This window comes from Erythrolamprus reginae, chromosome 3, assembly GCF_031021105.1.
Source record: "Erythrolamprus reginae isolate rEryReg1 chromosome 3, rEryReg1.hap1, whole genome shotgun sequence".
Classification (NCBI taxonomy): Eukaryota; Metazoa; Chordata; class Lepidosauria; order Squamata; family Dipsadidae; genus Erythrolamprus; species Erythrolamprus reginae.
In genome coordinates this window covers 87,372,949-87,396,419 of record NC_091952.1, presented here as the reverse complement: position 1 = coordinate 87,396,419, position 23,471 = coordinate 87,372,949, and the positions used below count along the sequence as shown (strand labels likewise).

The following is a 23,471-nucleotide window of genomic DNA, read 5'->3' as shown; positions in this document are numbered from 1 at the left end:
TTTCATTTCATTTATTAGATTTGTATGCCGCCCCTCTCCGTAGACTCGGGGCGGCTCACAACACAATAAATCAGTTCATAACAAATCTAATAATTTACAGTTTAAAATTTTTTTAAAACCCCATTATTAAGCAGACATACATACAAACATATCATACATAAATTGTATAGGCCCGGGGGAGATATTTCAATTCCCCCATGCCTGACGACAAATAGTTGGCTTAATGCTAGTAACATAAAATAATGAATGATGTTTCTAAAACCTGAACAATGAAGTATAGTAAACCAAAACAGTGAGTCCGTCTTCCTTCCCATGTTGGTTTTTGGACAGTTATGTCAGGCAATATTGACAACTAATCTTATATATACATTTCTACTTTATGTTCTGTCTGGGTGCCCCCAGACTTCAACACCAACTGAAAAAAGCAGCCAGACACGCTGGTAAAAAGCAAAGTCACTTTATATCTTTGAAAACAAACACAGAGAACAAAAACTGTTCTTACAAACTGGAATGCTATGAGGCTTCACAGAAGAGTCACGACGGCCAGACAATACAACAGGCTTCTTGCTGGCACACACCCCACTGTAGATAATAAAACCCACGCCTCCCCCAAGTTTTCAGCCTTCGAGGCCACAAACCAGAATCAGAAACGCCAAGGATCGAAGCAAGGTCACAGAACTCCCAAAAGATAACTCTCCACAATACAGGAAGGGCGGGCCTGCCTTTTCAACCTTTCTGAGGAGAACCACACCCAAACCCAGCTGTTGCCTATTAGGGATGGAAATACCTGGCTAATTGTCCCCTTCGTTGGGAGGCCCTTCTCTGCCTCATATCGAGGATGGCTTGTGCGTTCTCATCTAAGGATTCCAGGCTACTCGCTGGGGAGAGCTCCCCCCCCCGGGGGTCTCAGGCTGTTCTCCCTCCTCTTCGTCCTGGCATTCCTCTTCCCCGTCTGCCTGGTCCTCCTCCTCCTCCTGTTCCTCGTCCTCCCCCTCTGAGCATGGAGCCGGCAGATTTCCAGCCGTTCCCTGAGGAGCCTCAGACTGAATCACAACACTTTATAAGCTTTGTCCCCTCGGCCCACCAGAAATTATTTGTTGAGCTTGTAGTAGTGTAATTTTAGACTGGACCAGTATTTCAGATTGACAAGAGTTGTCTAGTAGAAGGGTGATATGTCTGTAGTTTAGAAAAGTGGTAACTATTAAATAAATTCTTATGTCTTTTCTTTAAAAAGCCTGTCAGGAGACAATCTCTTACCCCACCACCACCCAATACAATTTCATGGGAGGAATACATATCTGCAGAAAACGGGAAGTGAGTATTACTACTATATTCCTATGGTTATTTATTTATTTCGTATGTAGCATATCATATGTGGACTAGCAATATATATTAACACCTATCACCCCACAATCACACTGAGGGGAGGATAGTATGCCCCATTTATACAGAGCGTCCTGGCAGATGCCTTGTGAGGTGTAAATCCTATTCAAGATTGTCCATTGCTGACATGATGGTTCAAATTGTTAACTAAGAGCCAAAAATGCATATTGTTCTAGACTTTTGGATCATGAGATTTAAAAAAGATAACTCTTTGTTTCTACATAATACTTTATTTATATAACTATAATTATTTATATCTATTGGTTTTCTTTAAAGAGCAATCAAAAGTTGCTGCTTCCTTGGTATAACTGAAGAAATCAGAAGTCTAACAGATTTAAGCTGCCTTACATATGGTTCTGCCGGCGTGTGCCACCCGCCCTTAATTACAGGTTAATTAATCCAAGCAGACACACACACACGATAGAATGCAAGTAAATGTTCTTTATCAACAAACGAGAAGAAAAAACTCCCTTTTAAACTTCAAAGGGATTTCTTGTACAAACAAGACACACTTTAAAGACAATCCAAGAATGAAGTCTAATAATAAATCCAATTACTAACCCAGTAACTGGGAGTTGGCTCACAGCTACTGTTGTCCACACGAGGATAAACACTCACAATGAATTATAGTCCAGAGTCCGGGAATTCAGACAAAGTCTTGAATATAATCAGGAAACAGCAAGTCGTGGTCTTGACGAACTACGATCAGATAATCTTCCACAACGCCCAAGCCAGCACGCTGCTATTTTATCAGCAACTCTAATTACTGCAGCCCCACCCAACCACAGGTGGCCTCTCTTATCTCCTGTAATATGTCTTAAGTTGTTCTCTCCTATGCATAGCTCTACGCATGCGTGGGTCTGTCATACGTTCCTCATCTGAATCCAAAGAAGGAAGATTGATCTCCTCCTGGGCTGTCAGCCAAGCCCTCCTCTTCCATCACACCCACACTTCCTTCGTCATTGGATAATTCACTAGCTGCCTTTATCGGGAGCAAAACAGGCCTGTGACGTGGATGTTTCCCCCACCTCCACATTCCTTGGGACAGGACCTGGGCCAGAGCTAACCACAACACATATGGCACTTCACATATGATTTCTAAGGAAAAAGTTATGAGACCATTTATTATTATTATTTTTTTATTATTATTTATTAGATTTGTATGCCGCCCCTCTCCGTAGACTCGGGGCGGCTCACAACAATAACAAGAACAATGTAAAAAACAAATCTAATAATTTAAAAAACACTAAAAACCCCATTATTAAAAGCAAACACACACACAAACATTCCATGTATAAACTGTATAGACCCGGGGGAGGTGTGTCAGCTCCCCCATGCCTGACGACAGAGATGGGTCTTAAGAACTTTACGAAAGGCAAGGAGGGTGGGGGCAACTCTGATATCTGGGGGGAGTTGGTTCCAAAGGGTCGGGGCCGCCACAGAGAAGGTTCTTCCCCTGGGTCCCGCCAAACGACATTGTTTAGTTGACGGGACCCGGAGAAGGCCAAAAACAACAGATGAAAGTATTTCAACAGAAACAACCATGTTTCCCTGAAATAAGACTCGAGGTTTTTTGAACCTTGAAAAAAGTGCTTGTCCTTATTGCCATGCACTCAAAAGCCCAATTGGGCTTATTATCAGGGGATGTCTGAAAAAGGAACAAAAGAATGATTAAAGAACACAATTAAAATGTATAAACAAGGAATTTACAGTATAGATATAATAGATTTCTTGTATATCATCAATGGATGGTAATACTAAATATATCATTTTAAGAGCTTGAAAATCATTATTAGGCTCTAAGTGGAACATAAATATCAGGAGTATAGTCGGCACAATCTGAGTCATAAAATGAATCTATGGGTTACAGTAAATGCTACTCGTGATACTAAAATCTATTCCTGTTTTTAAAACCCTATAAATTGGAATTTAGATTTTATACAGAGCAAAACTACATTTTTAGATGTGGCACAAATCCACATTTTGGACTATAATCAAGAAATGGTTTCAGGTTGGAGTTAAATTTTTAAGCTAACAAGATACTCTAATCTTCATTTTTCTAAAAAAAAGAAATTAATTGCACTCTTTACTTTGTATTATTGAAAAAAAGGAATCCTGCAAGCATTTAGATTTAAATATGCCTTTGTGTGCATGAGAAGAACAGCAATGAAAAGCGAAATATATTCCCTCCCCCCCCCCCTCAAAGGAGCCTTTCAAGCTTCCTTGAATAATTTCCATTATCCTTGTTTCTTGCTCAACAAAAATCTCTTTCAGGGTGAGCTGTTTGTGCATTTTATGTATTTGGAGAGATTTTCATTTTGATCATCTTTTAAACAGAGCACCTCACTTGGGTAGAGAACTTGTCTGCAAAGAAAGCAAGAAAACTTTTAAAGCTACGATAGCCATGAGCCAAGAATTTCCTCTAGGAATTGAATCGTAAGTACGATTTGTTTTCAGAAAATAATAATTAATAATAATAATTTATTAGATTTGTATGCCTTCCCTCTCCAAAGACTCGGGGTGGCTGACAACATAACGACAATACAGTACAGTAGAGCAGTGTTTTTCAACCAGTGTTTTTCAACCAGTGGTCAGGTGTGCCGCGAAGCTCAGAGAGAAAGAAAGCAAGAGAGAAAGAAAGCAAGAGAGAGAGAGAGAAAGAAAGCAAGAGAGAGAAAGAGCGAGTGAGAAAGAGAACAAGAGAGAGAGAAAGAAAGCAAGAGAGAGAGAAAGAGAACAAGAGAAAGAAAGAGAAAGAGGGAAGGAAGGAGAGAGAGAGAGAAAGACATAGAGGGAGGTAGGGAGGGAGAGAGAAAGAGAGCAAAAAAGGAAGGAAGGAAGAGAAAGAGGGAGGGAGAAAGAAATAGAGCGAAGGGGAGGAAGAGAGAGAGAGATAATTTTTTTGTCGAAACTTTTTTTAGCGCCCCCCCCCCCTGCTCAATGTGCCCCAGGGTTTCGTAAATGTAAAAAATGTGCCGCTGCTCAAAAAAGGTTGAAAATCACTGCAGTAGAGAAAAGATTGTTAATGGGTGTAATATTTGGCTCACAATATAACGACAATACAGTACAGTACAGAAAAGATTGTTAATGGATGTAATATTTGATTGCTGGTTGGGGATTTTATTGTGCTTAAATTCCAGGGACTCTAGTACAGTGATGGTGAACCTTTTTTTGTTCGCGTGCCAAAAGGGTTTGTTTGTGTGTATGCGTGTGTGCTAGCACACCCACATGTGCCCACGCCCATTCCCTTCCCTCCATGCATGTGCACCCCCAGCGCCTCCCTACGCATGTGCACAATCCCCCCCCCCCCAATCTCTGTTCATGTGCAGAGGCCTCACTGAAGTCTGGGATGGTGACAAAATGGGTAAGCGGACAAACCAAATTTCACAAAAAACATTTCCCTAATTTACAGTTTGTCCATTGGCCTGTTTTTCACACTTCGGGGCTTCAGGAAGTTTCCCTGAGCCCTCTGGAAGTCAAAAACTGTCCATTTTCTTGAACTTCTGGTTTGCCTGTTGGGCAGGTTTTTATTTATTTATTTATTTATTTATTTATTTTATTTATTTATTTTATTTATTTATTGGATTTGTATGCCGCCCCTCTCCGCAGACTCAGGGCGGCTAACAACAGTAATAAAACAGTATATAACAATAATCCAATACTAAAAACAGTTAAAAACCCATTATATAAAAACCAATCATACATACAAACATACCATGCATAAAATTTTAAAGGCCTAGGGGGAAAGTGTATCTCAGTTCCCCCATGCCTGGCGGCAGAGGTGGGTTTTAAGCAGCTTACGAAAGGCAAGGAGGGTGGGGGCAATTCTAATCTCTGGGGGGGAGTTGGTTCCAGGGGGCCGGGGCCGCCACAGAGAAGGCTCTTCACCTGGGTCCCGCCAAGCAACATTGTTTGGTTGACGGACCCGGAGAAGATCCACTCTGTGGGACCTAACTGGTCGCTGGGATTCGTGCAGCAGAAGGCGGTCCCTGAGGTAATCTGGTCCGGTGCCATGAAGGGCTTTATAGGTCATAACCAACACTTTGAATTGTGACCGGAAACTGACCGGAAAATGATCTTGCACTCTGCAAGATTTAGGGAAGCTTCCTGAAGCCTCCGAAGGATGAAACGGCCTTCCCCGAGGCTGAAAAATCAACTGGCTAGTGCATGCCCTCCTATATGATTCCACATGCCACCTGTGGCAAGCATAACATAGGTTCGCCATCATGGCTCTAGTATATAAAATAAGAAAAAAGTTTGATATAGCCAACAAGGTTGCAGTTTATTCTGTTGCACAATGTAAGAGTTCCACATAGTTTCAACTTTGTCTGATTGTGTTTATCCCTTGATGAGTCACAAGCATTCTCTTACAAATCAATCAATTTCTAAAAGCCATATTGCTTACTGGTTTCCAGAATGTCTAGACCTGTGCAAAGCGATATCACTTTGTAGAGTTTTCTAGACTTTTAATTTCTGAAACAAAGAGTTCATCCTGTTGGCAAAACCCAGGCATTTTGACTTACTGTATTGTTTGGAGTATAAGATGCACCATAGTATAAGACACACCTTAGTTTTGGGGAAATGAAATAGGGGAAAAATAATTTGCCTATTAGGTATTCATTTGGCTAGTCCTTTGTCTGGTCAGCTTCATCACATTAGCTTGCTGGTTTTGAGCAAGGCGCTTGCTTTTTATCCTCTTGTTGGTGATGAAAAAACAGTTTCTAAAACACTTCACTTCTCTCACTCTTAAGAGGGAGCAACAACGGGAAAAGCAGGCAAAGGGAAGAGCCCTTAGCTAGCAAAGCATGGAAGATCGCTTCTCCCGTTAGCACCTTGTTAGGGCTGAGATAAAGCTTAACTAAAGCTACATTTGGAGTATAAGACGCACTCAAATTTCGACCTCTTTTAGGGGGTTTCTTTCATTAAAGCGTTAATGTCAGCTGCTTTGCTTTGCCTGCCACTCACTTAGATGGAATGCCTTATGTCCACTCGTGCAGATGAGAACTAAAGATAGAAGCCCATCATGCCGTGAATCTCCTTTCCAAATATAGCTAGATCAGATCTTAGCAACTTTCCTGAATCTTAACAGAGTTGATGCTGACTTGAAATTAGTTGAAAGATAGGATAGTAACCAAAAAGGTATGCCCTTAGGGTTCCTGACACCAAGAATCTTTCAAGTTGGGATTCAAGGATTCCTGTATGCCATTAAATGGGTAGAAGTCACTGGGAACAGGAAGTCTACCAGTTATCCAGGTCTTAAGCCAGGGGTCCCCAAACGTGACAACTTTCACACTTGTGGACTTCAACTCCCAGAATTCTCCAGCCTATGGTATGACTATCAGCTCTTTGAATTATCTTTGTAAGCCAACTGGCAACCAATACAATATAGTTGTATGACAAGGACAAATCATAGAATGAATTACAGTAGTCAATTTGTGAAGTTATTCAAAGGGCCTGGGAACATGTTAATTTCTGATCCTTTCAACATCTGCGTTAATATTGATTTTTTTTTAAAAAAAACTTGCTTGTATAAATAAAAATAAGGAATTAAACTAGACACCCAAGTTCTATATCCACTGTACAAAAAGTCATATTAGGGGCTATACAGCGTATATGTATTCTGTAATAAGCTAGAACAGCACTCATTATGAATATATAATTTCTATCATTAGTAATTTGTTTGTGAATATATCCATTGCTTAACATTTTTTAAAAATGTGTATCTGTTGCTAATTGTAGTGTGCCCAATAATAAGATGAGAATAATACCTTTCCTTCTCAATTGTTTAAATCAGGATGGGTTAATAGATGCCGTGCATGTGTTCTCTTTCAGGTTGTTGAATGTTTTAGAAGTAATTGCACCCTTCAAGCACTTTAACAAACTGCGGGAATTTGTGCAGATGAAACTTCCGCCAGGCTTTCCAGTAAAGTTAGGTGAGTTATGGATTTCATCTGAAACCAAGGATTATTATTTGATTGCCTCTTGGAGTAGAGGCAAGAACTTCAATAATTTCCAATCAGCCGTTAGGCAAAATAAAATATGCCATTGCACAGTGTACTGAATGGAAAATACATAACAGTCCAGAGTAAAACTTTTGCTTGAATAGCAAGGGCCAGCCTAGGCAAAACATGGGCCACGTGGGTAGCATTATTGGCAATGTACTATGATTTAATCCTTCCCTTCTGCCCTCCCTCCCTGAAGCTGACAAGAAAGCTTTGCTGAGATATTAAAGGGTTATAAACAACTAATATCACCACCTGCTGGACTATATTTAAGGGTCCACATTAAAATATTCTTTATACATCTGTCTCGCTTGAATAAAACAGTTGATGAATAGCATAAAACACAATGGCAAGAAAATTGCCACCTATACTTTAAATGAAGCTTGAACTGATATGGTCTAACCAGATTCTAATTCTTATCAAAATCTGGTTTTTGCAACTATTTGCAATCTGCCCCCACATTATAGCAGTTTTATACCATCATAAGCAATATATCCTGTGGCCATGTTTAAATTCAAATGGGAATATAACTCCCTCTAAGGTAACTTTATCCTCCCCCCAAAATAACATTACTTTTCCTTGCCTAGGAATTTCTGTGATTAATTCCAGAATTATTGTAAGGTGCATTGTACTTTCCTCTATTGTTTCTTTAGGTTAATCTAAAGAAATGAGAGGTATGGGTGCTTATTGTGTGCCAAACCCAGATCTGTAGGTGATCTCTCTGCCAGCAATCTTTTTTAGGATTGACAAACAATGAATATAGGGTGATCCCATGATTAAAGCATCTCGCTGGCCATCAGTTGCAACATTCCTCCAAACCCCTCCTTTATATTCTTTACTTAAAAGCACTTCAAATTGCTACCTGCGAGGAGAATGTCATGGAAATGGTCAGAAGGAATCTTGTTTAAAAGAAAGGAGTATCCCCATCCTTGACCCCTTAATGGTTCTGCTCCTTTCTTCCCAGATATTCCTGTGTTTCCAACAATCACAGCCACTGTGACTTTTCAGGAGTTTCGCTATGATGAGTTTGATGAATCAATTTTCACAATTCCTGGCGACTACAAGGAGGATCCCAGCCGCTTTCCTGATCTCTAAACTTTTAACTGGACAGTTAGCAGCGAATAAAGAATACCAGCATGCCTCAAGACAACAAGACAACTGAAAGACATGGATAGCATAAGACCGATGTCTGAAAGTTGGGAAAATTGAAAAGATAAAACTTATTTAAATGAATTCAGAAAGGGAACACAGAGCGAATTTTATCTATTGTAATATATAGCAAGCATCCATCTGGTGTCTCAAGGATAGCAGGTCTCCTGATGTATCACATTCATTTATACATCTAGACTTGCACGCATGGTAATTTGGCACCTCAGTCTCACACATATACACACGCATACACACCTCTGTCTCTCTCCCCCACCCCTACATTCATAAATTCTCTAAAGACGGTAATTTGTTTATAGATTTTTTTTTCCTTGACAATAAAAAGCACTCTTGGACCATTTGCATAAACACTAAAATGTCTTACCAGGGTATTAGCCCTTTTAAACGCCCATCAGCGTTTAAACCTTCCTTCAAGGTTTGTTTTCATATGTTATAAATCCTGTTGCATTCAGCAAGTTGAACATCATCTGAGCATTTAGAAGAAGGAATTGCTGTCCTGTAGATAAGTGAGCCAAAAGCTAACCTTTTATATACAGTTGCTTTTAGTTATTGCAATACATTTCAGTACTAGAACATTCACTCTGCAGGGAATAAGGTACCTCCTTTAGCACCTTAGTGCAACTCATTGTGGTGCTATCTGTATTTTCTCCAAATAGTTGATTTCTCCACCGAAGATTGTTTCCTAATCTTTTCACGAAGACCTTTTCAAGATGGCTGGAAATGTCATTGCAGTATTTGTTGGAGATTCTTCCTTGACATTTATTTGGGCTGTTTAAATGTACATAAGCGATTCAAACAAGTGTACCAAATTTGTATTTATGCTCTGCAGCATTTTGGGAACAATGAATAATAGCAGCTAAATGATAACCGTCTCAAAGGCGAAGCTTTGTTTTCTCCCAAGGAAGAAAATCTAGTAGAGTAAATAAGGGCTGCAGTAAACTTAACAAAAATGTTCAAAACGCCATGGGGTATTTTCCAATATGGATAGCTTCAATAAGAGTAACGTTTGGCTTTTTTCCTTCAAATTGACTTCTAAAAGTTAGGGTTATTATATGATTCCAGCCACCGAAGCAGGATTATAACCTAGTGTTTTTGCTCTACTGTCTCAAACTGTTGATACCTACATTCATTTGTATTGCCAGATTTGGCTTCCAGTAATGTGTATGTGTACAGAAATGTAAATACTTTCAGAAGAATATTCTTTGTGCAGTCAAGTCTTCTTCTTTCTTTTTTTTTTGGGATGGGGGGGTCTCGAAAATTCTTGTCTTTTTCAAACATTTAGAAAACCACATGTCGGGTAACACCCAGCGCTGGCAATATCTTAAAATGTGAAATGAGGCGTTCGGAGGCATAGTCCTCCATAAAACAGGGTCATAAGCCACAGCAACCCTGTCAAGCAAAAAGGTACAAATACTAATTAAAGTTGTAGGTTTGCACTAGGGCCTCATGCAGAGAAGGAGCTCAAGAAAACTGCAGCTTCTTGTTATAAACCAGGGAATAAATATTGAGACTAATTCCAGAAATGCTGCAAATGTGTAAGCATTTTAAATCAACCAGGATTGGCAATTGTGAACGTGAAGACAGTTGATTTAGGGCTTTATATAGGTTGCTGGTTTTGAAGTGCATGTTGTTTCCAGTACTTGTTGCAAGAAATTCAATCCGCCGCCTATAAAATGCAGTTTAAAATATCCAAAATTTTCATCTTTCAGTTGATTCAAAAGAGGCGACATCACTAAAACTAAAAGTGCTTGATACTATAGGTTGCCTCCAGTTAGTGCCACCTGCCCACAAAATAACCTCTTACAGAACGATGTGATTTTCACAAAGTCTACAATTTCTGTGTCCTCCAGCTTGACTGGAAGTTAGAAATTCCCTACAATTTATTCAAGGATGAGGAAAGTGGAGTCCTGCTGCATGAATGAAAGTCTCCTCTTTTGTCATTGGACTTTGTCCTTTGTATTATCTGTCCTGTGGGCATCTCCTAAAAAGAATATGCTGTATAGAAATGTATAGTACTGGATTTTTTTTGCTGCAGGAATGATGGAAAGTACTGGTATGAATTTGATTGGATGGCTGTATCTCCCTCCAAATGGTAGGAACTTGATAATGGTCATCTACTATATCTAAAATTATCAGGTTAATAATGCCAAAGTTACCTTTCATTAAGTTGTATATTTAAAAAATATGCTTAAGTATCTCAGCCCAGCATATGGAATACATAAACCTTTCCACGTCGGTTAAAAACTGGGTTAGATCCAAATTTTAATCCCTTGGGAAATACAAAGATACCAATTGGAATCAACCAAGATTTTATTTCAGTAGGTTTAGTCTAAACATAATCTGGGATCTGATTTAGTGGAGGGGTTTTTTTTGTCCAGTCTAATAAGTTGTATTCTAGTAAGATCTGAAAGGGGAAAAGAGCTTTACTTTGGTAGTTGCTGGTCAACCTCTGAGGACAGAAAAAAGACCTCAATTTTTAGCTTGTTTGCACTGAAGAAAGGAGAGAACGGCCTCTTAGTGGCTTCAGCAGATTTTTTTCCAATTGTGGTTTATGTTGTATCACAACCCTTTTTAACAATGGGTAGATACGACAGTTTATTTCGTTCCAGAAATGGATTTTCAGGGGTGGGGGAACCCAATCAGTGTCCACTGCAATTGATCTGATTGTATCCAACTGCTTATGCATGCAGCTCTCTTGCTTTCATGAAGCTTCGGGTTCAAAAATTTGGGGAATTTGATTTATACATGCATTAGGATGGCACATATACACCAACTTTTAAAGAAATGGGAAAAGTGTTCCTGTAAAGAGCTGTTTTGCCTGCAATGGTGTTCCTAAATCTAGAGAAGAAAAGACTGCATCCAGGATCTTAGCATTAAGATTTTGATAATGTTAATAACAAACATTAACAAACAAGTATATATTAGTGCTTGACTGTAAAGCACTTTGGAGGACCTGTGTTGATTTTTGGTTGTACCATCTAATGTAGTACTTTAGAGAATTAATTATTTTGTACCAAATATTTCGCATTGGCTGCATCCACCACTCAGAATGATAGATTTTTGAGGTCAAGAGTGAATAATCCTGATGAATTATGTATAATTGTATTACGGGGGAAAGGTTCACATAAAAATATGCAAAATTTATTATAAATATAGCACAACTGGCCAAGTTAAATGGTGATTCCATTTGCATATTTTTAGGCCTTGATTGAAAAGGAATATTACTTGGAAAACAGGTTATACAGTATTAGTATTCTGAGTAGGAATGTGTACAATTTATTGGTCTCTGGACCATTCCAGAGAAGTCCAGAATGTTTTGTTCCAGGAAAAGTACTTAAGCAATTCCCATAAACAAATTTTCCAAATTAAATATCAGGTCACCCTCGGAAAACACTTCAAACTGATTTTGGAATTGAACCATTTATTTTGGAAAACTGTATCATATTCTGAAACAAAACGTTGTAAAAATTTCCAGAGTAATCAGTTCCTGTATCAATAATGTCTGTACATCTCTTGTAATGAATAATTTGGACATGTAGTCTTGTGTTAAATTCCAAATTTGAAGAAACATCTGAAATTTCCTTGAGGTTTGATCTCTTAAAAACTAGCAAAGTGTTCTGCCAATTGTTAGCCGAGGAAAAGATTGAAAAGAATTCAAATGCTTCCTAAATCAAGCTAAATCTTATTGGTCTTCCAAATAATTGCTTTAATTTATAACAAAAAAGAATAAGACTTTTTTCCAAGCAGTTGCTTTTTCAGTCATTGCAATTCATGTATACCTAGCAAATAGTGCACCTGTGGATATAATCCAATGCTGGAAAGCCCATCTTAAGCTGAAGCATAATATATTGAAAGTTACATACTTGTTGACTTTATTAAAGATAATTATATTTAAATAATATTAACAAACTTTCTATAATGCTGCAGTTTTTCCTTGACAGTTTATAATTGTGGTAACAATGGCATTTTTTTGTTGTTACATTTCATGTTCTTTGTCTAATCTCAACTCACCTTCACTAAAAGGATTTTTGGTTGTACCACTTAGAATAAAGACCAAAAGATGCTGTTTGCTTTTAAAACTGAATATATGACAACTATATTATAACTTAACATGGATACTTCCTCCTTATTAGAGGAGGACTAAGATGTACAAAAAGGCTGTTACAGTGTACTACTTTCACAAGGACATTTTATTGGTCAGTTTTTCAATAAAATCCTCAATTTTCAGTGCATTGATGTGGATTGCAATCTTTTTAACTTTAAGCTAGACAACATGAAGATTTGTCTTAGAAGCCATGCTGTAGTGTAAGATGATGGCATTCATAAGCCACATCTTGCTTCAACTGTAGTGGTACCCTGTACTTACAAGCTTAATTCGTTCTGTAGAAAAGTTTGTAAGAAGCAGCAATTTTTCCCATAGGAATCAATGTAAAAGCAAATAATGTGTGCGATTGGGGAAACCACAGAGGGTGGAGGCCCTGTTTCCTCTCAGGAGATTCCTAGAGGCCCCACAGAGGCTTCTCCCTGTTTTTTACGGCCATTTCTTCCCAGGAGATTCCTAGAGAGGCCCCATGGAGGCTTCTCCTTTTACGGTTAGTTTCGGAGGTTCGGGTTTGTAAGTGGAAAATGGTTCTTGAGAAGAGGCAAAAAAATCTTGAACACCCGGTTCTTATCTAGAAAAATTCGTAAGTAGAGGCGTTCTTAGATAGAGGTACCACTGTATAATGGATGCTACAATGTGTCCTCCCTCATCTATTTAGCATTTCAATTATAGAAAATTCAGATACCAATGTCCTGGAGGATACCCTATTTGTATATTATTTATATCCCAACTTCATTATTTTTTATAAATTGCATATGGTGAACATCTAACATTGCTTCCTCCTATTGTCCCAACAATCTGTGAATTGGGCTGAATGAGAATGACTGGCCTCAAGATGACCCAAATGTATTTCGTGACTGAGGATTAGAACTCATGGTCTTCCAGTTACTAGCCTAATACCACCACCACCACATAATTTTAATGCTGCTTGACTCCCAGAAAATTTTTGTGAAATATTGGGTGCAAAGTCCAGCAAATCTTATCTTCAGACTAGTAGTCATGATTAAGTCACCATTAGTTATCCTCCGTTTGGATGCAATTAGTAAACAAAGAAGAAATCCCAACTTATGACCACAACTGAGTCCAAAATTTATGTTGCTAATTGCCAAATTTGTTGAGTTTTGCCCCATTTTACAACTTTCTTGCCACATTTGTTAAGTGAATTGCTGCAGTTGTTAAATTAGTAACAAGGTTGTTAAGTGAATCCTATTACAGTGGTTAAGTAACTGGTCATTTTGTTAAAATTTATATTGACTTATGAGAACCATGTATTGAATCCCTCAAACTGAATTCTTAATATAGCAGTCCTGAGTTTACAATTGGGACCAGAATTGTTGTCATTAAGGAAACTAGTCAGAGACATCACATAATCATGCACCAATTCCAGCAATCCCAGTTGCCATCAAACAAATAACTGCAGATTGTTAAATGAGAGTGATGATGTGGTTGCCTTTTTTGACCTTCTGCTGGCTTCCCCATTGACTTTGCTAGTGGGAAGGTTGCAAGTACTATTACATGACCATGGGGACTCAAGAGACCATTATGAAGTACAAGGACCAGTCATAGCTACTACTTGTTCAGCACTGTCAGGACCACCTGTCATCTGTTACACATCTAATTATCAATTCCCCCCCAACGCCACTCTTTGGAGGTTTTTAGTCTACCAGAGATGTTTCATGAATGATGCAAGATTCCTAGTGTCTGGTGAAAGGTTAAGGTAGAGGCCAATAAACGAAGAATGTGCAATCTAGATCTTGTACATGCAATCACTCAGCCGCCTCTCACCATCACCATATTAGATGGTACTCTCCGGCTATATAGCCCAGTTTCTAACAGGCCACGATCTGATATCAGTCTGTAGCCTGGGGTTTGGGACCCTCACTAGAGTTTTGATTTTCAGTTTTAAAAATATGTTAAGCCATTTTTTATAAGCTGATTTATTATTTTCATAAAGTTGCTGTTTTATTTCTATTGTTCTGAGTGTGGCCAACAAATCTGAAATTATCTAGCAGCCAAATTCATCCATTCCTCCTGGGATTACAAACTTTAAATTTCACCATCTGTGCCATTGTGCATGATAAAGTTTATTGGGGATCAGAAGTTGAACTCCATCTGTTCAGCCCTCATTTATTAAACTTCTTTGGTACAATAATTTGAAATTTAGTCAAAAGAAACTGCAAAAGATTGAGCATTCTACAAATGCACTTTTATAGATTCAATTACCGGTAAGTATTTCACAAGTTTCATTTCTCTCTCATGTAAGATATATGTTATTTGTTTTTCAGAGAAAATAAAAGGGCTGGGCAACATTTATGGTACATTTTGATATATTTAGAAAATACTTATTACTAAAATTATAAATTCTTCTATTCTCACTGTAAAACACCAATAGAAAATACTATTTCATTCTATTATTTCAGTTATTTTTTAAAGAAAAATTCAGCAGACATAGCTACTAACTTGTAATATTTTTTGGGGGGGGGCATTTACTGGAATTAATTGGAGGATTTTAATAGATCAATATTCTCAACCCTAACTATTCTGATATAATTTTATTCTCATAAACTTTGAAAAACAAAAAACAAGCAGTATGTTGTCTAAGGATACTAAATATTAAAAATACACAGACTTTTTATTTTTTTGAAAAGGCAGCCCCTCTTTTTTGGGGAGGAGTGATCGCCATCAGATTTCCAACATATAGAGGGGGGAAACTTCCCTGGACACAAATGATAAATATGCTAGATATTTTTGAGATAACCACAGACATACTTAAACAATGATGCTTAATGAAAAGGTAAATGGAAAAAAGTGAGGTAGCTTTATACAAATCATTAACACCAATATACGCATAATTTAGTACAAATAAAGTGTATATTTATGATTTTTTATTATCAAAGTCTTGTAAAACAATTTCAGAAACTGTACATAAACATGGCACAGACTGTAGCCTACTTTTGTTTTTTTACCTGCACAAAATTATACGCCCCCAAAACTTCCAGAACTAAAAGAATAGATTGCCCATATACTTTGCATAACATAAAATTACTGTGTCAAAGGTTACTATTTCAGTGACTGCAACACAAATGAGTTAGTTTATACAACTTGAGATCAAATACATTATCAAGTAGACTTGTTTTAAAATCAATACGAAGTTCCATTTAAAATGCACTACCCTTTTTTCGTTGTTGCAGAGTTTTAATACTCAAAATGAAATGCAGCTTTAAAAAACTACACAATTATCTCTGTCTCTTCTGCAGTTATATATTTTTTAACCTCAAGACGTCAAAATTGTGGAAAATCAAACACCCCACCTGAGAAGGATTGAGACTCAAAGTCTACCTTACGCTGGGCATCAAAAGACTAATGCATTTCAACCGTGTCAAAGCCAAACAAATCCACAACAAAAAGATTCAGCCACATGGCTAGAAATATTATCTACCTCTATCAGAAGATTTCTTCCCAGATGAAGCTAATGTTAGTTTCTCTCTCTCTCTACACTGAAGGCCCCTAGTGGCCCACCATGTTGTAGAAGATAAGGATGATCTTGCCACAGTTAACATGCAGCCAGTTCATTCCCTATTTTGCTCTATTATTGTAAATAATCAAACTCTAGAAACACTATTGTAGGTGAGCTGGTTTACTAAAAAGATCATACAACACAAACAGTCCATGCCTGTCAAAGATGCATGCAGCTTTTTGCTCAAAAAGGAAAAAAGCAGCACCAAGCTAGTAAGGACTGCTGGGCTACTCAATTCAATTTAGCCAATAACAAGAATGGAAACCCAGATATCACTTTCTCTAAAATTCTTGATGTAATTATTTAATATTAGGCGCTTTACAACCATGTATAGTTACAGCTGTATACATCTAGTTTGGAAGGTTAAACAAGTACAGCATAAAGGAATCACACAGGAATGACACTGATTCATGTGGCCAATTGTTTTCACGGGAAAGGTAACATTCAGTCACTCATATCCATATCCTCTTCGTGATGATCGTCTCCATTGACCTTGGATTCCCTTGGTTCACCAGCCGCTTTCTCGGGGGACTCCTTAAGCTTTGGGGAAGTGGCATCAGTGGCTTTTTCTTCCTTTTTCTCTTTTTCACTGTCATAGCCTTGTTCTTCTTCATCATAATCCCTTGTAACCTGCTTTGCAAAGACAAAACGTAAAGGAAACCACATAAGACATGTTTCAAATGAAGCATGGAATCTCTGGAATTCAATCAACCAGGAGAAATATATTTAAACATACTTTGACATCTTTGTCACTTTCTGATTTTCTCTCTCGCTCTTTCTCTTTGTCTTTGCTTTTTTTCTTTTTACTTGTTGATCTTTCACGCTCATCCCTGCTTCTCTCCTTATCTTTATCTTTTTTCTTCTCTTTCTTATGCCTGAAAGGAAAACAACAAACAAACCCCTGAGAATGAGAATACAAGCATTTCATGAGATTACTAAAATGTTTTAACTAAATTTTTTTGTGGGCATATTGCATATAGGTCTCTGCAATGGAAGCTGTTTAACAATACGAGAAATGCAGAGAAGCTAATTTGTGTTACTATTTACAAATAATTATGGCTTTATTGATTTATGTCAATTTACTGAATACCTTCAAAATTACTTCACATTTCCCAAAGTGAAGTAATAGCATTAGCATTTAGACTTATATATCGCTTCACAATGCTTTAGAGCCCTCTCTAAGTGGCTACAGAGTCAGCATATTTTATCCACCTTGGAAGGATGGAAAGCTGAGTCAACCTTGAAGTAAGATTCTAATGCCAATAATTATTGCTACAATGGTTACTCAATCACTATTAATTTAATATTAATTTAAGCCCTAACAAAATCTAAGGCAATAGGAGAACTGAGAGAGGAAAAAAATGATCAATTAAGTTGACTTGTTAAAAGACAAACCTTTTTGGTGAAGGGGATCTAGACACTTTTCTCTTGGGTGACCTAGGCTTTTTAGGTGATCTGGAGCCACTTCTACTTCTTCTGCGGCGTCTTTCTCTGTAACAAGAATGTATCTCAATCAAAACTTTTCCTTGTATTTATTAACACCCCAATATGTATTTAATCTCTAAAGTATATACAAACAAGACAAAAAATATTTTTAAATGGCTTCAGCATTTTTTTGTAGCAGACAAAGGCATAAATTCAATATAGAAGGCTAAATTAAATCAGTCTTTCTGAGATCCTATTTAGGATTGTAACGCCTAGTGACCTCAAGATAGCACAGTGAAAAGCCAGGAATAATAATTAAAGTCAAGAGAAAGACTAAAATTGGTCTTCCTGGTATCAAAAACCTTGCAAAACAATGTTTCTAATGCAGAATGCACATACACACATAACTTTTAATGAATAATTGCTTGCTGGATAAACTGTCCTTAGATATGCATGTACAGAATGAGATTTCTTATTTTTAGCAACCCATATTTTGTTTAGCCTGAAACATTAAAGGGCAAGAGCTTACATAAGAGGAGTAACTTTCATATTCCTCATGGCCCACATGGACAAGTGCAAGATTATAATGCATGGCTTGACTTCCAACCAATAAAATGACTTCACTAGCATCTCATTAAATCATTGACAGGTTCACATTGACACTTTTATCTCAGTGTTTGGACCTAAAGTAGTACAGTTTGTTAAAATGCTTTTAGTGTAGTATGAAATGCTTTTAGTGTAGTATGAAAGGTCCCTCATTCAAATAGTGAAGGTTTCCCGGAAGTCAGAATAATATGCTATTTCAACAGCTTGAGAGAAATGTAGAATTATACCCAACACCAAACCTGCTTGCGCTTCTGGATCTCCTGGCAGTGCTGTAACTTTTGGGTGGCGTTTTAGACCGTTTCTTCTCCTTTTCTTCTTTCTTTTTGTCTCTAAAAGAGGAACAAATGATGAGCTACCATATTTTTCAGAGTATGAGATGCACCTAAGTTTTGAGGAGGAAAACAAGAAAAAAAACCTGCCTCTGCCTCCCAGCAATCAGCACAGATGATACACACTGTTTGCTGTGTATTTCTGTGCATGTGTGCCATAGAAATAGTAAAGAACATTATCACAGTATATTAATGCCAGAAAGTTTTAAAAAGCTTCATTTTGTTAAGTTGTCAAAAACAATAATAAAGCAGTCTTTGAAAAACAAGTCTAATAATTTGAACATTCTATAGGCATTTATAGTTACTGACGTACCTCCTTGTAGCAAAAAGGCAGTTTTAACAGTGATTAGCGCACAAAAATAAAATTCTGCCTCCTAGAAATTTGCTTCCTTGCAGTTAGTTTCACTTTCAGTTTTAGCATATGCAGCCTGTCTGCCCTGAATCAGCTTGGGAAGCTGATAATCAGCTTAACAGGCTGTGTTCTGTTTGCTGCAAGGAGATAAATTGCTGGGAGGCAGAGGCCAAAGAGTGGGGGGTGGATGGGTGGGGCTACATTAGGTGTATAAGATGCATCCTCTTGGGGGGTAAAAAGGCGCGTCTTGTACATCAAAAAAAATGGTATAGATGATAGGTTTTTTTTGTGTGTGTGTATATAAATTCACACAAACATTGGTATTAATTCTACCCTGTAAACCAGGATGTGTGTGTGTGTGTATAGGTAGAGTGTTGTACTGCAGGCCACTGAAGCTGAATTGTAGATCTGAAGGTCAGCGGTTCAAATCTCATCACCGGCTCAAGTTTGACTCAGCCTTCCATCCTTCCGAGGTAGGTAAAATGAGGACCCGGATTGTGGGGGCAATAGCCTAGCTCTGTTTAAAAAAGTGCTATTGCTAACATGTTGTAAGCCGCCCTGAGTCTAAGGAGAAGGGCAGCATAAAAATTGAATAAATAAATATTTGATTTATTCCCCCATGCCGTCAGGCATGGGGGAACTGAGATGTTCTTTCCCCCTGGGCCTCTTCAGTTTATGCATGGTATGTCAGTATGTATGTCTGGTTTTTATAATAAGGGTTTTTATTTGTTTTATTATTGGATTGCTACATATTGTTTTTATCACTGTTGTTAGCCGCCCCGAGTCCGCGGAGAGGGGCGGCATACAAATCCAATAAATAAATAAATAAATCTCCATCCATCTATCCTGGCTACAGGGTAGAATTAATGCCAATGTTAGTTGATCCAGTAGAAGCTTCTGATAGCAGCAACAAGAGAAGAAAGATGTGCCTTACTCTTCCTACCACTGGTCTCTATCTCATGTTTGGACTAATCTTTAAAATTGGGGGGGGGGACGGGCCAAACTAATTCTTTGGCTAAAGTTGTCACCTCCCAATTCCGTAGGTGGAGCTTTTTGCTAGATCAAAGAGTTTTTCATCAGGCAAGTATGGAAATTGGCTACTAATAACGTTTCCAATATTTTTGTAGCTAACAGAATAATTTCCTCCAATGCAAAACAGAATTTCAAGATTTTTCAGAAGATTTTGAGCACCTGGTTTTGGAAGTGCTCCTAGATCTCCTAGGACGTTCTCTGGAGTGAGATCGCCGCCGTCGAGGACTTTTAGATCTTCTTCTGCTCCTTGACTTTGAATGTGACCGTCTTCTGGATCGACTTCGTGACCGTCTATTAAGCAAACCATTAATCAAATAAAAATGACGTACATCATATTATAAGAGATAATCTATGAAATATCAGAGTGATGCTGAGTGAGTGAGCAAACATGATCCTGATATACACAACTATTATCTACAATAGGGGAATTTACTATTTGATATGCTGACTTAAATACCAGGAACATAAATATATTATAATGAAACACAAGAAATCTATTATTTAAAAGCAAGAAAAAATATCAACCACTTACCAGAATTCTTAATTTCCAGTGCAATTCTATCTAACTCATTACACTCATTCTAATGACTTCATATTCAGCTCATATGTATTAAAAGACTAATCAGCGTTTTGGAAATGATTTGTAAGCATTACTCGACTAATCAAAATACAGTCATACCTCGTCTTATGAACCTAATTGGTTCCAGGGGGAGGTTCGTAAGACGAAAGGTTCGTAAGACGAAACATTGTTTCCCATAGGAAACAATGTAAAGTCAATTAATCCGTGCAACCAAAAAACCCCCCCCGCAAAAAAACTGCGTTCAGCGACTGCTGGGAAGCCGCGCGGCTATTTTAAAAAGTGACAGCCGGGCTGGGGGGCTTCCCAGCAACCTCCCGAACCCCGAACTTCGGCAAAAGTTCGGGGTTCGCGAGATTGCTGGGAAGCCCCCCCCAGCCCGGCTGTCACCTTTTAAAACAGCCGCGCGGCTTCCCAGCAGATTCCCGAAGCCGAACGCCAAACCCGAACTTCTGCGTTCAGCGACTGCTGGGAAGCCGCGGGGCTGTTTTAAAAGGTGACAGCCGCGCTGGGGGGGCTTCCCAGCAACCTCCCGAACCCCGAACCCGGAAGTTCGGCAAAAGTTCGGGGTTCGGGAGGTTGCTGGGAAGCCCCCCAGGCCGGCTGTCACCTTTTAAAACAGCCGCTTTCCGAAGCTTCCCGAAGCCGAACGCCAAACCCGAACTTCCGTGTTCGGCGTTCGGAGACTGCTGGGAAGCCGCACCGCTGTTTTAAAAGGTGACAGCCGGGCTTGGGGGCTTCCCAACAACCTCCCGAACCGAACCCGGGGTTCAGAAAAAATTTGCCTCTTCTTCTTACGAACTTTTTTCGAGTTACAAACTGGCGTTCGGGAGGGTGCTGGGAAGCCCCGCCGCCCGGCTGTCACCTTTTAAAACAGCCGCGCGGCTTCCCAGCAGTCTCCGAACGCCGGTTTGTAACTCGAAAAAAGTTCGTAAGAAGAGGCAAAATTTTTCTGAACCCCGGGTTCGTATCACGAGTTGTTCGTAAGACGAGGGGTTCGTATTTTGAGGTACCACTGTAGCTGCATTCTCTGACCCAACAATATGGCTGTAGTCCCATACAGTTAACAAAAAGTAAGTCCTAAACAAATTTATTCAATACAATTTATTTTTATTAATCATTCCCCACCCCCTAGATTATGTTTACTGCTGGCCATTACCATATTATATAATAACTACGGTCTTATCTGCCCAATTCAGCAAGCAGCTCAGTGAGCTATTGTTGTGAATCTTTACCTATGTCTGGAAGAAGAAGGTGTTCTTCTTCGCCTTGAACGTGACCTGGATCTTGAATGCCTTCTTTTATCATCCTTTTTATCTGGAATCAGAACATCAGAAGTGTCCATTACAGAATCGCCAGGACAAATTAGGTACACGCTTTGTAAAGTTATTTTTTTTAAATACATAAACTGTAGCCGAAGAAAGGTTTATGTCTCAAAAGCAGTTTTCTACATTTGTGTAAAGAGTCAAATGCATTTTTCAAGTAACTGTGAACATTTTAATTCATATTACTATAAAATAAATAGATGTGAGATTTTTTTGTATAAGATGAAATATTGATTAGGATAACATCTGAACAAACTTAAGAAATGTGATTATTTTGGATGTTAATATTTTTATTATTTCTGATATTAATGGGAGAGGTGACGGGAAAAGGTATGAAGGTTTAATTATAAGGTAATTATACCTTATTTATTTTCCCTTTTTTATTTCCTTTTTTCTTCTCTTTTTCTTCTTTATTGTTTTTAATCTTACTTTAATCTAATTATTATTAATCGAGCTAATTGGGACATTTAGGATAAATTATTTGTATTTTCTTCCCTTTTGAATTGATATATGTTAGATCCTGTAACAGATAGATAAAATTTAAGACTTAGTTGTTATGATTGGGAATTCTAGTTTCTTTCTTTTCTTTTTTAAAGGGCGATTACAATAAAAGTAATGATAAGAAATATATATGAAATTGATATTAAGGATATATTGAGGAGATTGAAGCATGACGGCCTAAATGATCAGATTTAATAACAAAAGAAGCACTGAAAGAAACTATTAGTTAATAGCTTTTTAAATACATATAAGAAATTTGAATAATTACTTTTTGTCCAGATGTCAAAAGAACAGGAGATAGCAATGGACGCTTATGAATACCCAATTCAAAAATTTTATTATTGTATTGTATTTTAAGATTGATGGTATATTATATTGCATATGTGATTGGTGTGTGGGGGGGGGGAAATAAAAAACCTTTTTCCTGGAAAAAAAAAGAAATATAAAAGGAATTCTTTGGTTCAGATAAAAAATAATTTCAGCATTTCATCCAAATACTCCTGGATATAGCCCATAATTGCTGTATTTTTCAGCAACTGGTATCAAAAGACTTACTGATTATGATTTTTAAACAGATGTTGTTCTTCCCAATGTATACAAATCCACAAAATCCAATTAAAATCAAATCAAATACTCTATCTGACTTTTAACCGCTATCTCATACAATACAGTTTTTTTTCTGAACAACACAGTATTACAGTAATTTTCTTTTTTTAAAGGTTTTTTATTTTTATTACCATACAGACTTTTTCACATGTTAATCATCTCATTTCTCATTTCATTATCTCCTCTTCTATCTCACAGTCCTTCCTTTCTTCCCTTCCCCTTCCTAAACCTACCGTATATACTCGAGTATAAGTCGAGTTTTTTAGCCCAAAAAATGGGCTGAAAAACCCGACCTTGACTTATACTCGGGTCACTGACAAGTCACCACAGCTTGAAAGAAGCGGCAGCTGCCCGGTTAAGAAGGAAGAATCCACCCCCTAGCCAAACGGCTTTTTTGCTGTTTAGCGCAGCGTTCGAGCGCTAAACAGGAAAAAAGTCGTTTGGCTAGGGGGTGGATTCTTGCTTTTAACCGGGCAGTTGCCGCTTCTTTCAAGCTGGTTGGCTCTTGCGTGCAAGCAAAAAAACCTGCCAACCACTCGAATGCCGC

General features: G+C 38.0%; 2 protein-coding genes across 8 annotated transcripts in view; one reads left to right on the top strand and one right to left on the bottom strand.

Annotated features, from left to right (window-relative positions):
• ANKRD13C (ankyrin repeat domain 13C) overlaps positions 1-12,782 on the top strand; it is a 44,822-nt gene extending 32,040 nt beyond the window's left edge. The window contains exons 10-14 of one of the 2 annotated variants that reach the window (XR_011558591.1): positions 1,235-1,314; positions 3,721-3,819; positions 7,216-7,316; positions 8,350-9,981; positions 10,029-12,782. Coding sequence is in view for 1 of the 2 variants with exons in the window: in XM_070746137.1 (XP_070602238.1) it covers positions 1,235-1,314; positions 3,721-3,819; positions 7,216-7,316; positions 8,350-8,480 (411 nt within the window). In the remaining variant the exon portion in view is untranslated. Of the gene's footprint in view, positions 1-1,234; positions 1,315-3,720; positions 3,820-7,215; positions 7,317-8,349 lie in introns of both variants that reach the window. The other variant, XM_070746137.1, reaches the window with a different exon arrangement.
• Positions 12,783-15,524: 2,742 nt separating this feature from the next.
• SRSF11 (serine and arginine rich splicing factor 11) overlaps positions 15,525-23,471 on the bottom strand; it is a 233,712-nt gene continuing 225,765 nt past the window's right edge. For 5 of the 6 annotated variants that reach the window (XM_070746152.1, XM_070746146.1, XM_070746148.1 and 2 more), the window contains 6 exons: positions 21,728-21,809; positions 20,075-20,206; positions 18,442-18,531; positions 17,567-17,662; positions 16,908-17,046; positions 15,525-16,804 (listed from right to left, as the gene is read on the bottom strand). In XM_070746152.1, coding sequence (XP_070602253.1) covers positions 16,616-16,804; positions 16,908-17,046; positions 17,567-17,662; positions 18,442-18,531; positions 20,075-20,206; positions 21,728-21,809 — 728 coding nt within the window. In that variant the 3' untranslated portion in view covers positions 15,525-16,615. The remainder of the gene's footprint in view (positions 16,805-16,907; positions 17,047-17,566; positions 17,663-18,441; positions 18,532-20,074; positions 20,207-21,727; positions 21,810-23,471) is intronic. The other variant, XM_070746147.1, reaches the window with a different exon arrangement.